This window comes from Vulpes lagopus, chromosome 3, assembly GCF_018345385.1.
Source record: "Vulpes lagopus strain Blue_001 chromosome 3, ASM1834538v1, whole genome shotgun sequence".
NCBI classification, from domain to species: Eukaryota; Metazoa; Chordata; class Mammalia; order Carnivora; family Canidae; genus Vulpes; species Vulpes lagopus.
In genome coordinates this window covers 110,074,973-110,090,763 of record NC_054826.1, presented here as the reverse complement: position 1 = coordinate 110,090,763, position 15,791 = coordinate 110,074,973, and the positions used below count along the sequence as shown (strand labels likewise).

General features: G+C 44.2%; 1 protein-coding gene across 8 annotated transcripts in view; it reads right to left on the bottom strand.

Moving 5' to 3' along the window:
• Nucleotides 1–15,791, bottom strand: part of ARHGAP17 (Rho GTPase activating protein 17) — a 90,408-nt gene that overhangs the window by 12,588 nt on the left and 62,029 nt on the right. For 7 of the 8 annotated variants that reach the window (XR_005986607.1, XR_005986606.1, XM_041747202.1 and 4 more), the window contains exons 14-18: nucleotides 14,567–14,680; nucleotides 11,983–12,074; nucleotides 9,880–10,036; nucleotides 7,921–8,151; nucleotides 5,435–5,610 (exon numbers count right to left, since the gene is read on the bottom strand). Coding sequence is in view for 6 of the 8 variants with exons in the window: in XM_041747202.1 (XP_041603136.1) it covers nucleotides 5,435–5,610; nucleotides 7,921–8,151; nucleotides 9,880–10,036; nucleotides 11,983–12,074; nucleotides 14,567–14,680 (770 nt within the window). In the remaining 2 variants the exon portion in view is untranslated. The remainder of the gene's footprint in view (nucleotides 1–5,434; nucleotides 5,611–7,920; nucleotides 8,152–9,879; nucleotides 10,037–11,982; nucleotides 12,075–14,566; nucleotides 14,681–15,791) is intronic. The other variant, XM_041747203.1, reaches the window with a different exon arrangement.

Sequence of the window (15,791 nt, the reverse complement as noted above, 5' to 3'; positions counted from 1 at the left end):
GGGGAGAAGCAGGCTCCCTGTAGGGAGCCTGATGCAGGACTCGATCCCAGGACCCCGGGATCACGCCCTGAGCCGAAGGCAGACGCTCAATCTCTGAGCCACCAGGCGTCCCAAGCTGGTTTCTCCTAAGGGGCTTCTCCTAGGGGGCTTGATTTTTTTTTTTTTTTTTAAATAACTGAAATTCTACCAACTCCAGAGTCATTTGAATGAACAGATAGGCTCTGGATAGAAGTATCAGTAAGTCTGGAAGAGCTGCAATAGCTCGATTTCCATAAGGAGAGCTGAAGCACATCACCACCCTCCCTGTATCAGCTGAGATCGGCATCACCAAGGGGGCGTGGGGGCAGAATTTGGTACCGAGGAGGGCCAACTGGAAAACAACAGGTCTGGAGACCTGGTTTGGGGCTGGGAGAGGTGGGTAGAAAGGAGAGATGTTAGCATTTTTCAAATTGTACTGAGATCCTACTAATCTTCCCAAAAAGGGATAAGGAAACTAAAGAGTATCATTTACCCCAGGTCACCAGCACCAAGTTAGGGCCCTTGCATAAATTCAAGTCCCATTTAAGTCCCATTAGCTCCCTGCAAGACAGGCAGTGTTATATCCACGGTGGAGAAAACTGAGGCTCAGAGAGGTGCTTGCAAAAGATCACATGACTAGAAACTGGTAGACAGAGACTCACAACCATGTTCTGTGGACTTTTTGGATTCTTTTATCTCCTTTCTCCTTCCAACATTGCCTGGCTCCCTGCTCACAGGGCCGAGTTCAGGAATGAAAAGGGTATAAAGTTTGCTCTGCCCTGCTGGCCTAGAACTTTCGACCCTGGACCCTGGAAGACCTTTTCCCACAGAAACAACCAGCCAGCCGACAAAAGACAGAATCTGTGGAATAGCAGCCATACTCTGGTTACCACGAGCAACTTAAAAAGAAGAATGTCTAGTTTTCTATTCTGAGGAATGTTAATTGTAAATTCACAGCGAAGAAAAGAACCATTCCTGACATTAAAGGGTGCTGAGGGAATCAGAAGAGGAGGTAGGACAGTTGGGTGCCGGGGCCATGGGAGAATGGTGGGCCTTGTCTGAGACTGCCTATGAAAGTCTGGGGAGGCTGAGGCAGGGGCAGAAAGACCACACTGTCCTGGGAGGACGCCAGAGATCTGGGGTTTGGGGAAGTAGGAGAGACTCCGAGTGTGGCCATAAGGAGAGCCTCAACCTGGAAGCAGTGTCATAGGAACCCAAGCGGAGAAGACCTAACTACCCTCCAGGATCAGTGGGGGGCACAGATGAAGATGATGGTGGCTCAGGGGAGAGCACTTGCCTTAAGAAGGACCACATGGGGTCCATAACCAAGCAGTGTACCTGACTTCGCTTCCCTGCCTGTAATGTATAAAAATTCCACCTAATGTTGTGTTGCGCTTTAGAGAGATGGTGCTTTCATGGGCATTCCCACGATGCACCCCTCAAGAATGCATTTTTATTTCTCCTTTATATTTATAGGAACTCAGTTAGGAGAGGCTCAATTACCAGCCTTTAATACAACCAGCTAGATGTGACTTTAGGCAAAAGCTACAGCTCAAACTTTGAAGTCCAAGGCCTTTTACCATTTATCACAATTGTCCCTCGCCACGAGCAGCATTGACCAGACCACGCCAGAGTATCCAAATCTCCTGAAGTTGGCTGTCCCTGCGGCCTCTGCTACCCCCTGGATGGGGCCTTGTCACTTCGGGGGCATCAGAGCAACAGCCGGTGCAGCTTGCATCAAGGCCAAACAACCTTCTGAAAGGCTGGCTTTGTACACTACACAGCTCATCTAGCACGGATGCCCCCTGCTTGTGGTTCTACTACTCACTCACCTGGCTCTGCCCTACCTGGCCCATCCACCTTTGTTTCTCACTAGACTTGGGAATGGTCTTTGCGAGCACATGGGCCAGTGCCTCCTACTATTCCCTATGTGGCAGTTCCCAGGCACACATGATAACATGGGAGGCATGGCCACACTCTGAGTGAGGGCATCCCTGCACTGAGGTCATTCTTGATTCTCACTGAACACAGACACACAGACACACACACACACAATCTTTGTTTTCTGTTTTTTTGTTTTTGTTTTTTTTTTAAACAGCATTGCCCCTAAACTGAAATCAACAGGTGAAGAAGTGAAATCTATTAAGGGAAAAACTTAGCTCAGTAAAACTGGGTTTACTGAGCTTCCTTCATAGAAACTTTCTTTTTTTAATTTTCAGATTGTTTATTTATTTATTTATTTGAGAGAGAGAAAGAGAGCAGAGTGTGCGAGAACATGAGCAGGGAAGGAATGGGTGGCAGGCAGAAGGAGAGGGAGAAGCAGACTCCCTGCTGAGCAAGGATCCTGATGCGGGACTCGATCCCAGGACGCTGGGATCATGACCTGAGCCGGAGGCAGATGCTGAACTGACTAAGCCACCCTGGCGCCCCAAATTCATTGTTTCTTGAACTACCAAAAACACAAGTCATTTTATAGTGAGGATCATCCATAGTCCAATAGATGGGGTTGGGAGTTAAGACAAAGGGCAGCCTGGTTCACATGGAATTTAATTGGTTTTCGAAACATCTTTAGTGAATCATGTCCCTTTCTAGTCCCTTTCATGTCCCTTTCTGAGTTTCTTGATGTCAGCACTAATAACATTTGGGGCTAGATAATTCTTTGTTGTGGGGGGCTGCTGGTGCACTGTGTGATGTTTACCAGCATCCCTGGCTTCTACTCACCAGATGCCAGTAACATTCCCCTCCCTAACTATGCCAACCAAAAATGTCTCCAGACATCACCAGATCTCCAAGAGACAGGGAAGGCAGGACCATCACCTAGTTGCTCTAGATATAAGTGGCACTCAGAACCCCCAGACCACAAATATTTATTGACTGCTCACTCTGTGACAGGCAATGACACAGGCTAGGAATACGGGAGTGCGTGCGTGAGGTAGGAAAGATCCCAGCTCTCTAAGAGCTACGAGGGGAGACTAGCAAAAAGGTAAAAAACAAAATTAAAAAATTTCAGATCAAGAAAAAAAATGCGCTGAAAGAGAGTGATATGACATAGGAAGACTTGGTGAGTGGAGGGGATAGGGGTGGCCATCAGTTCAGAGTGGGTAAATGAGCAGGGCTCATGGAGTGGGTAATCTCTGAGCTGTGACTTGAATGATAAGGAGGAACCACACGTGCAACAGAATAGACCGCACAGAAATAAATCCATGCATACATGGCCAGCGGACTGTTGACAGGGCACTGCAAATATGCAGTGGAAAGGATGGTTTCATCAACAGATGGTTTTGGGAAAAGAAGATACCCATAGGCAAAAGAATAAAACTGGACCTTTATCTTATACCATGAACAAAAGTCAACTCAAAATGGATTAAAGACTTAAACAGGGATGCCTAGGTGGCTCAGAGGATGAGCGCCTGCCTTAGGTTCAAGTTGTGATCTTGGGGTCCTGGGAACAAGACCTGCATCAGGCTCCCTGCTCAGTGGGGAATCTGCTTCTCCCTCTGGCCCTCCCTACTGCCCGTGCTCTGTCTTGCTTGCTCCCTCTCAGATAAATACATAAGATTAAAAAAAAAAAAAAAAAAAAGACTTAAACATAAGATCTGATAATGTCAAACTCCTTGAAGAAAATATAGGGAGAAGGCTTCATGACATCAGTACTGGCAATGGTTTTGTGGATATGATGTGAAAAGCCCAGGCAAAGAATGGAGGTGTGGGACCACATCAAACTATAAAGCCTCTGCACAGCGAAAGGTTGTGGCAGATGAAGAGGCAACTCACAAAACAGGAGAAAACACTCACAAACCATCTATCTGATAAGGAGTTAATTTCCAAACATGTAACGAACACCTACAACTCAATAACAAAAGAACTAATAATCTGACCTTAAAATGAGCTAAAGACTTGAATAGACTTTCTCCAAAGAAGTTATCCAGATGGCCAACAGGCACAGGAAGGGATGCTCGACGTCCCTCATCCTCAGGAGATGCAAACCAAAACCACAGTGAGATACCACCTCACATCTGTCAGAACAGCTACTATTAAAAAAACCCAAAGACAATGAGTGTTGATGTAGAGAAAATGGAACCCTTGAACCCTGTTGGTGGGAATGTAGATTGGTGCAGTCTTTATGGAAAACAGTATGGAGGTTCCCCCCTCAAAACTAAAAACAGAACTACCATATGATCTAGCAAATCCACTTCCGGGTATTTAGCCAAATGAACTGAAATCAGGACATCTAAAAGGTATTTGCACTCCTGTGTTCTCTGCAGCATTATTCTCAAGAGCCAAGTTGTAGAAACAGACTAAAAGTCTATCAACGGATGATTAGATTAAACATGTGGGCATATCGAATATAATTTAGCTTTAAAAAAGGATGTTCCACCACATACAACAACATGGATGAAGCTGCAGGACATTATGCTAAGTGAAATAAGCCAGTATCAGAAAGACAAGTACTGCATGATTCCCCTTAGATGAAGTATCAAAAGCAGTTAGACCCACAGAATCAGAGTGGAATGGTGGTTACCAGGGCTGGAGAGAGAGAGAGAGAGCACCAGAGAGGGGATAAAGGAGAGCTGCAAATCAACAGACATAAAGTTTCAGTTATGCAAGATGAGTAAGTTCTAGAGGTCTGCTGCACCACACGGTGCCCTAGTTCTTGTAGAAATTTAAGAGGGTAGATCTCATTCCAGGTCTTCTTACCTCTTTAATGATTTTGCTTCTTTTAAAAAAAGATATTATTTATTTATTCATGAGAGACATAGAGATAGGCAGAGACATAGACAGAGGGAGAAGCAGGCTCCTTGCAGGGAGCCCAATGGAGGACTCGATCCCGAGACCAGGAACATGCCCTGAGCCAAAGGCAGATGCTCAACTGCTGAGCCACCCAGGCATCCCATGATTTTGCTCTTAAATGATTGATTTTTCTGCTTCCATTTTTTTTTTAAAGATTTTTTTTTTCTTTAAGTAATCTCTACACCCAATGTGGGGCTTGAACTCAAGATTCTGAGATCAAGAGTTGCTTGCTGAAGAGAAAAGTAATGTGTGGGAAATATCAGGAAGGGAGACAGAACATAAAGACTCCTAACTCTGGGAAACGAACTAGGGGTGGTGGAAGGGGAGGAGGGCGGGGGGTGGGGGGAAATGGGTGACGGGCACTGAGGGGGACACTTGACGGGATGAGCACTGGGTGTTTTTCTGTATGTTGGTAAATTGAACACCAATAAAAATTAATTTATTAAAAAAAAAAAAAGAGTTGCTTGCTCTTTGGACTAAGCCAGCCAGGTTGCTCTTCTGCTTGCCATTTTATAACAGACAGATAATCTGTCAGGAAGCCTGGCAACGCGAATCCCTGTGTTAACCCAAGGAGGTCTGCACATCCATCCCTCCCTAAGGGGAAGAAGTAGAGGTGGCTACTCACCTCGGCGCACAGTATGCGGGCTAGGGCCAGCGGAGTTGTGCCCTGGGCCAACGGACAGCTGATGGGAGCCGGCCACCGTCTGGGACTGGTTCTGGCCCGCGGCCATCTGACTGCTATTTCTCCCTGGGGCAGGGGCAGGTGCAGGTGCAGGTGCGGGGTCCTTGGGTTTTGGCGGACTGGGGAGAACAGAAGTCAAGTTAGACATCTGGCAGCCCCTGCAAGAAAGCTAACAAGCATGCTATGGAATATCAGATTCCACCCAGAGTTCTCACCTCAGCAGGCAAGGATGTGATCGGGAATTTTAAATAGTTCTCACTGGGTCTACAAAGCTATTTATCTGGGGCCATTCAGGGCTAAATGTTTGATGAGATTCGCTGCATCAGATCGTCTTCCAGCTATCCTGCCACTTGAATATCATGCTAGACACCATTTCACAGCGACCAAAAAGGAATTCCAAGCTTTCTTATACTTCAATTGGGCAATATTAAAAAACATGAAAGGGCTTTTGGACTTCAAAATAACAAGGTTTGACACACATAGTGCACAAAACAAAGCAAAAGCTACAGCAAAATACTAATGTTATAAATTAGAAATAGTTATTATCAATCGTTTGGACTTGAGGAAAGAGGAGCCCTGAGAGACTTAGTGATGGCTCACAGCCCGGAGCTGGCTGTTTACAGGGTGGATATAGATCAGAACCTGGGCCAGTTCCCGGCTCAGAACTTCGTACACTGAACTTTATAGCTGCATTTTGTTGGGGTCACTAGAGACTGGAACGTCATTCATGAAGTCTATGCAAAAATATCCACGGAGCACAAAAAACAAAAGCAAATCGAAGACTGACATTCTATTTGTCCTTCTGCAGTGCATTCTAATTATTGTCTTAGCATTATGTAGCCCTGATTAAGCAAACTGAAGACTACAGGTGAAGGAAAATGTGTGAGTTGGCAAATGCTTTTTTTTTCCCTCAAACAAAAAAATTCAAGCTGAAACAAAGGTATGTGTGGAGAATAGCAGCTTTGACAAGACAATATGGAGCTTACGATGTGCATGTGAAGCTCTAGGAAGTTTGAAGCCTTTGTTATTTTTCACCAAAATGAGGACTTCTACAAATTATGTGAATGAAAAGGAATTCAGGAATTCATAGAGTAGTCCGAATTCGGCCGTGAGGCCTGATCAAGATTCCTATCTCAGAAACAGCTAGCTTCACATCCCACTAGGCACACCCTCCTCATCCGGAGAAGCTGAGGGGAGGTAGCCCTCCAAAGGCAAATTTGTCTCCATGTATAATGTGGGCTTAAACAGGTCATTCTTGTTCTATGCATTTATTTTACTTTATATGTGATTATTCAGTGCTTTATCGATGGCCCTGCTAGAGAAAAGGCCAAGAAAAATCTTAGCACATACTCTGTAGAGGGGCTCATCTTTTACAGCAGCTCCCAGTCCTGAACCAGCTAACATATCACCTGAAGTGGCCTCTGGTGGGTCATCTGCCCGAGTCAGTGTAGAGAAATGAATTCATGAGGATTAGATGAAAATCTCAAGTTCAAGGGTACTCCTTCTTCAAGTTGCTGTATAATTGTAACCCACTCTGGGTGGCTAATCAAAAGGTTAAGCAACAAAAGAGCCTTTTAGGGAAATCTACCATCATATTTTCTACCCTGTACTCACATATCAATTTGTCTGCATGACTGAAAGCTAGGGGTGGAGGAGGCACTACTGTGCCTAGTACAGCACCCAGTACTCTTATTCAGTAAATCTGATTGAATGGATGGATGGGTGGATGGGTAGGTGGATAGGTGGGTGAGTGGGTGGATGGATGGATGGATGGATGGATAGATGGATGGATGGACAGAGAGGTGGATGGATGGGTCCATGGATGGATGGATGGATGGTAGGTGGAAGGATTGGCAAATAGATGGATAGGTGGATAGATGGATGCATGGATGGATGGGTGGATAGATGCATGGATGGGTGGGTGGATGGGTAGGTGGATGGATGCATGGGTAGATGGATGGATAGATGATGTATGGATAGGTGGACAGATGGATGGGTGGGTGGATGGATGGATGGATGAGTGAATGAATACCAGGAATACTCTAAACTAAGTAACTTGCTACATTCAGGTGTTAACTAGTTAGCGTACAAGATGACAAAAGCAAATGGTAAATGAACATTGAGTGCACATCAAACAGGGAAAAGAAGTTTATAATACCACTAGCCACCTATTGGCTTCCAGCACCAAAGCAGTATGATAAAGAATGCAAACATATGTTGCTTCTTTTGGAAAACAGGAAAGGAATCAAGCAATTTGCAGGTTTTTTTTTCCATCCTCTGCCAACCAGAAGAGTGAAGGCAGATCTGGTTATGGCAGATCACTCTATGCTGAGTGATTCTGTGGGCATGGAGATCATGCCCACAGGCCTGCCCCTGCAAGAAGGCTGGGGCTCTGAGCACCTACTGCCAGCAGAAGCCGGCCTTCTTACCTGTCGCCCGGGCTTGGCCCTTGCTCCAGTATGCCCGCAGAGGAGGGGACAGTCCCACCCCCTGTGCTGCTTTCAGCCCTAGAGCTCTGGGGAGGGGGCTCTGGGCCTGCAGGAGCCAAGGTGCTGCCATCTGTGGGCGGGAGTGGCGGCTGGAAAGCTGGGGATATGTGCTTTCTATTTAGAGTGCCACCCCGCCGGTGGGCCTGGAAGTCCATAAGCTTCACACCAAAGCTACACAGAAAGAAGAAATAGTCAACACACCATGCAAGCCGACTACTAAGACAGAAGTCCATCGGTCCACACGTGTTAAAACCCACACGTGGGGAGAGCCACCCAAGTTGCCCAGCATGCAGTGAAGCGGCAAGGACCAGATTAATGGTCATTCCTATTACCAAGGCAAGCAGCTCAACTTGGCTTTAAACCTGAGCAAGCCAAAAGACCTGGTACTGATCAATGTCTTTTCTTAATTTGGGTGTGAACAGCTAAAGCAAACAGGCAGGCCTCCTCTTGAATGGGTGACATCATGTCAGTGTGCCTATTTACCTACTACCCAGTGGCCACCTCGAATCCGTATGTGTGGGGGACAAGGTGGAAGCTGAGTGCAGAAGTCCTACCACCGGCAGTGTAAGGCTGTCATCATACCCTGCCTCTTAAGCTGAGGTGGAGAAGCACTGGTACAGGTGTATGCAAAGAATTAGCTGAAAGGATATGTAACACTGGAAAAAAAATCATTGCTTTTGGGCAGGAGAAGGTGGTTGGAGGATGGAGAGGAGGAGGATTCCCCTTCATGTAAGCTGACTTGATGTAAGAACTTTCGAGCTTTTCAGTTTGAAAGATAAAGACACATGGCTCCCTGAGCTTGTGTGTACCGGGTCAGTTGGTGGGGACAATCCACCCTGGGAGGTAACTGAGAATTGTTTCTTGTGTGCCAATGAGAGATGTAACACTGTGTTTTGTAACTTCAAAGGCACAAAGGCTAATGTTGCAGTGGTCAGCTTGTCATCAGGAAGCAGGACCAAATGTGTGATGAGGACTTCAGAGAAGTAAGACTTCCCCACATGATAAACATGGGTTTCAGAGGGACAGGCTAGGGAACTAAGCTATGGGTTAAAAAATGAAAACGACAACAACAATAAAGCAAAATGAAACAAAAAAACAAAGCTCAATATAAGATCGGGCAATTAAAATAAGAGCTTGTTGTTTAGTTGTCAGGTAAACTATGCCTGGTGATGTTATTATGTGTGCGTGTGAAAAGCATGTTACTCTGCAGGCTTCTCTAACTTGGCCTTAGGAGTGAATACAGTGGCATTTCATATACAGACGGAACAGACTGGCCTCTGAAGGCACAAATCACCAACAGCCTTAACCTTTGAAAATCCCACTAAAATCACCCGTGGAGCACAGTATCGAGACACATGTCTCTAAGTCCATTGGAGCCATCTTTTTTCTTCCAGAATCGAATCAGCAAATACTGAGGTTTTCTCCAGCTGAACATCAGATTCAGTGGCTGGCTTCCATTGAGGGGCCAAGTTATACCAAAAAGAGGTCTCTTTAAACACTGAATCTGACAACTTACTGTGAGAGGTGGGTTATTCTCCCATCAGTCTACAGTATTTAGCCCCCCTCTCCTTTTGTCTCTTTTTCCCACATTAAGAACATTTAGGTGGCTTTGTAACGTGTGTATGATGCCATACCACTGTGGGGCTTATCACCGACCAAGTGAAGACTGGATGCTTACGGCACAAATGTTAATTGACAAGCCACATATCTGCCTTATGGTCACATTAATGTCTGGAATGAACGAGAGAAGAATTCCCGAAATATCTGGACCTAACAGACATGGCTACACAAGGTCACTCTCATACTACGAGTCCATGGAGGCAGGACCGGATAGTGAGGATCAATAACTCTTCTACGTCACATCTGTTGCTGGAAGAAAGTGAACGGCTCTAAACACACCTTTCCTTCTTCACCAAGTCCCCTTCCATGACTGCCATGCTGGCAGGCCGCTTCCTTTCAAGGGTCCCTGAGTCAGAGTCATTTCCAGTGTGAGATGAGTGATTAGAATTTGGGGTGACGAGAGGCACGAATGCTTCTGATACGTTGAATTCCACTTCTGTGAGAAGAAAAAGAAACAAGTGTGCAGACACACCTCAGAGATACTGCAGGTTTGGTTTGCAGACCATAGCAATAAGGGAGTATTGCAATAAAGTGAACATCCCAATAAAATGAATACCACGATAAAGCAAGTCAAACGGCTGTCTTGGTTCCCCGGCACACATAACAGTTAAGTCTATACTATGCTGTCGTCTATTAAGTGTCTAATAGCCTTATGTCTACAAACTCAACGTACATACCTTACTTACAAAATACATTATTGCTAAGAAATGCTAGCCATCATCTGAGCTTTCAGCAAGTCGTAATCACTGATCACAGATCACTATAACAAATATACTAAGAACAAAAAAGTTTGAAGTATGGCGAGAATTACCAAAACGTGACAGAGACACAAAATAAGCAAAATATTATCGGAATCATGGCACCAACAGACATGCTCCATGCAGGGTTGCCACAAACCTTCAATTTTGAAAAAACCTTCCTAGGATCTAGGAAGCACGATAAGTAAAGTGCCATGAAATGAGGTCTGCCTACATGTGAGGTGTAGAGCATATGAGTGTGCAAGGCTTTAAAACTCCCACCAGCCCTCCTTGTTTCCCAAGCGGAACCCCTACCCCCTCATCTTCTCAAGAATGGCTTGCCAAGCCAGGGGGAGGTAAAAGGAGGAAACTAGAGATAAGGAGGGGGTGCAATTCAGAATTTAAATCACACAATTCCTCTGCTTTCTTCTTTGTAAAAAGAATAATCATGGAATATGGAGGAGAAAAATAAGCATAGATTACTTTTAAAAAATGACAGGTATTTATGGTTTGATATAAAATACAAAAAAAAAGGGATCCCTGGGTGGCGCAGCAGTTTGGCGCCTGCCTTTGGCCCAGGGCGCGATCCTGGAGACCCGGGATCGAGTCCCACGTCGGGCTCCCGGTGCATGGAGCCTGCTTCTCCCTCTGCCTGTGTCTCTGCCTCTCTCTCTCTCTCTGTGACTATCATAAATAAATAAAAATTAAAAAAAAATTAAAAAAAAAATACAAAAAAAGGCAACACCAACTCCATACTGCCTACAGCGGTTTTTCTGAGACTTGTTTTCCCAAAGAAGTCATGGGCAAAATGCCAGTATTCATTCCTACATCACGTATTTGTTGAGCAACCTACGTGAGTGAGGCATGATTCTCAATGGTGTGAAGACCATGGTAAAGGAGAAACAAGCACGCCCTACTGTCAAGGAGCTCACACTCCAGGAGAAAGGATGGGGCAAGAGGTCTGGACTCACAAAACTTGCCATACCGGTGCCCCTGAAGGGGGTCATGGAACTTCTGTGGTTCCCAGGACTACAACAAACGTAGTTTGAAAATTGATCACCGGTAGGTGGAAATCCTCTTTCTCTGACACAGCCAATTCCCACCTTCACAAAGTGGCTCCAATCAACCTATCCTGTTTCATCTTCCACTTTTATACAAAACCAGCTCTCTGCCTAGAGAAACAAAAAGCCGTCTTCCCAATGGAAAACTGCACATTCAGTGTCGCCTCTTCCATAAAGCAGTCCCAGTTCTCTGTGCCCAACATCTGAGTTCATCAAACCATCGGCCCCTCCTTCTCCCTCACCACGTGTTATAATATTTGTTTAGGTGGCCTTCATCTCCAAGGGCCAGCTTCCTCCAGGGAAGACAGCATATCTCACCAGCAAACATATGGTGCCTAGGGTATTTAGTTCACACTGGCTGAGTAACAACTCCAACGTGAAGTTAAGCAAAGCAAAATACAAAATAATGTGGATGCCAATATGTCAAAGGTGAACGCAAGGGGTCTAAAGACAAACGTGAAAAAAATGAAGCCAATCATGTAATCGCAAAGGGATTACTGATGTATTTTCTTCTTTAAAGAATTTTTCATATTGTTATTGTGTTGCTTGGGTGGCCCGTGAAATTGGAAAGACAGGTAATTTACCTTCAGGGAAGAACCAGTCGGCGTGCTGAATGATGGGCTCAATGACTGCAACCACGTGGACAGAGGTAGCCGCTGCCATTTCAGCCAGTGATCTGCAAAGGACATTCACAGAGTTAGACTGCTTCCCCCAGGCAGTCTCTAATTTCGGCAGGTTGTGTCAGAGCATTTTAATCACTTTATTTTTTTATTTTTTAAAGGCTTACTTATTTGAGGGGGGAATAATGGGCAGGGGGGGAGCAGAGGGAGGAGGAAGAGAATCTCAAGCAGACTCTGTGGGAAGTGTGGAGCCCATCTCGGGGCTCCATCCCAGGACCCTGAGATCATGGCCTGAGCTGAAACCAAGAGTCTGATGCCTGACTGTCCCACCCAGGAGCCCCCAATTTAATTACTTTAAAACAAGAAAATACTTAAACACAAATGGAAAAATTAGATCCATGGGGCCCTGGTGATGTGTGTGGTGGTGGTGTGTATGTGTGCTGGTGACGTCCCAGGAGGAAAAATCACCCCGACTTGGCTGGCACTCCTTAGTATGCACACACTGCATTAACAGCGAGTGAGCTGGTGAACAATGGTATGGCCACATGCTGATTTCAAGCTGGTCTGGAACAGAGTTTCAACCAGGCATTTTCCTGATGGAGCAGTACTGGCCATGAGAGTCATCTTGGGTGACCACCAACAATTTTGCCCAGAATATAACCAAGAGTGTGCACTGTTTCGGTGTGCCCTTTGCACTAGAAAACCTGTGCCCTATATTTACACAGACTATTCTGGCTGTCATATCTGTGGACTGGTCCCGAGATGCATGTTCAGAAGTTGAGAGTGTGAATGCCAGGGTTCCAAAGGAAGAAAATAAATAAGAATTGCGATCCCTCATGTCAAGGCGCTCATATTCCAGTTCAGAGTCAGAATACCACAGAAGTAAAAGCTGCAAAGGCCTGACATTCATGGAGCACTTATCATGCTTCAGGGCATCAGGGTCTTCACCTCATTTAATTCGATTTTTATAACACAGGGTCTGTTACGAGGCCTGTTTCATTCACGAGGAAACTAAATTTCCAAGAGGCTGGATCCCTTGTCTGACTGCCTCAAACCTATCTCCTCCTTCTCTACTGGACCTTTCTTCCCAGTGGGAAGAAGATTTTCACCCCAATTTCCAACCAAGAGAAAGTTCTAGCTCCTTTCAAATTCTAGCTTAAATTGCAAGCTCTGCCTACAAATTTTGTTCCCCACCTTTTCGTACTTCCTACCATACCATATCTATCACCCTCGTGCATTAGGACCCTGCTGGGTTGGGGAGGGACTATTTATTCATGTTCTTGGCCAGTTTTTTCTTTTTCAGGAGATACTACTCGCCTATTGATTTGCAAGGCCTTTTAATATATTCCAGACACTTCTGGAGGAATGTCTTCCTCGTTTTGTGAATTATAATTTGTTTAAGGCACTTTACGATATTTAGAAGTTTGAAGCTGTTGACAGAGCCAAATCTATCCATTTTCAAATGTGTTTTTTATACTGATTTGATGTTTAGAAAATACTTCTCTACTCCAAAAGGTAACTCACCTGCCATGTTTATGACATCACTTCTTATATAATTAACTCTTTGGTCTACTTGGAATTTATTTGCAGTAAGATATGATGTATGTATTTAACTGTATATATCAATGCATTGTTAATTTTGCTTTACGACATTGGATCGTTGTAAATAATCCTATAAATACTTCCTTAAACAAGGTTGGGCATACAATTAATAAATGAATGAAAAATATAAAGAGTTTATTTCAGAAAGTCACTACATTTTTTAATGGAAACCTGAACCGCCAATGATCTTCCAATGTGAAGAATAATGATGGCAGTCGTGGGACGGTGGGAGAAGGTTCAGGATAGGATTGTGATCCCCCCACCTCCCTGCTGTGTGACCTTAGACAAGGTCCTTGTTCTCATCTGTCAAAAGGAGGACACACACACCTACTTCACAAAGGCTATTTGTGAGGATTAAGTGAGGTAATTATAATGTCACCAATGTCAACATTAGTGATTTCCCAGACCCCTTTCTCCTATTCAGTTTGCATTTCTCAGTGCTAGCCAAATATCTTTTATTCTTTTTAAGATTTTATTTATTTATTTGAGAGAGAGAGTGAGCGAGGACCAACAGAGGCAGAAGGGAAAGCAGGCTCCCCCCTGAGCAGGGAGCCCAATGCGGGACTTGATCCCAGGACCCTGAGATCATGACCTGAGCCAAAGGCAGAAGCTTAACTGACTGAGCCACCCAGGTGTCCCCAAATTATTTTTTTATTTTTATTTATTTTATTTTTTCAAATTACTATTTATTTATTTAAATATTTTATTTATTTATTCATGAGACACACACACACACACACACACACACACACACACACAAAGAGAGAGAGAGAGAGGCAGAGACACAGGCAGAGGGAGAGAAGCAGGCTCTCTGTAGGGAGCCTGATGAGGGACTTGATCCCAGGACCCTGGGATCATGACCTGAACCAAAGGCAGATGCTCAACCACTGAGGCAACCACTGCAAGGAGAGATAAAAATACCATGCTATGGGGAAACATCACTTACCCTTCAGTTTTGGCCCATAATAAGTTAGGGCCTAACACAATTGCAATGTTGCTGGGAGTCATTTTATTGACGTCACTGGTCTGAGCAAGCTTTGCCAGGAACTTGATTAAATACCTGGGGGAGAAGACAGGAAGGGGGAGAGCATATATGCTGAAATATTTGTAGGAACAGCATCCTGCTGCCCCAGTGCTAAGTGCAGAATGGTAATGAATCAGAATCTGGTTCAGGTGCCATATTTTGCAAAGTTCTGTGCTCTTTGTTTCAGAGAAGAGGAAGACAGCTCACTTCCATGATTCAGTCCCTATTTGCTGTGTATTTCCAAACCATTTCTCCTTTATGCCCTAACTACCTCTCAGTAAATTACAATCTGATTAACAATGGGCTCAATATGTTCTAATACAAACACAAAAAAATACAAGGATAGAGATATTGCTTAAAGGAAACTGTATTTGAAAATACTTTATGTGGGAATTATGAAAATCTCCAATTTATCATATAGTTACAGTCTCTCCTATACTGTAAGTAATTTCTTGCTTTTGTAGTGCTGTGCTTACAAAATGTTAGTGGTAGAACCCGGGGCTGAAATAAAGGTCAGGTAAGATACCAGAAATTTCATCAGTAAAATGTGTCATTTTGGACCAAGCCCTTTTACAAAATTTTCTTTGGTTTTTCAATGACTTAGAGCTACCTCTTATCCTTCTTCTCTCTATGCTTCTTCAAAGTCACATTTTAGGTCAAAAGGAAAATGGAGGTTAAATTCTAGAAATGTATTCTATGGTAAATTTTCTTAGAAACAAAGCAACACATAACCTCCAGTTCTAAACATTTCATTTAATAGGATGATTTATGCTCTATTAAAAATAAATTACATAGCATATAGAAAAGCTTTTACAGAAAATAGAATTTAAAAAAAAATTTTATGTTTATTTATTTATTCATGAGTGACACAAGAGAGAGGCAGAGAGAGAAGCAGGATCCATGCAGGGAGCCCGATGTGGGACTTGATCCCTGGACCCCAGGATGACAACCTGAGCAGAAGGCAGATGCTCAACAACTGAGCCACCAAGGTGTCCCCAGAAGATAGAATTGTTGATTAATTTTTGCCTTTTACATGCTTGGCAATTTTTTAAAAATTTATTTAAGTAAGCTTTATGCCCAATGTGGGGTTTGAACTCACGATCCTGAGATAAAGAGTTATATGCTCTATCAACTGAACCCCTATAAC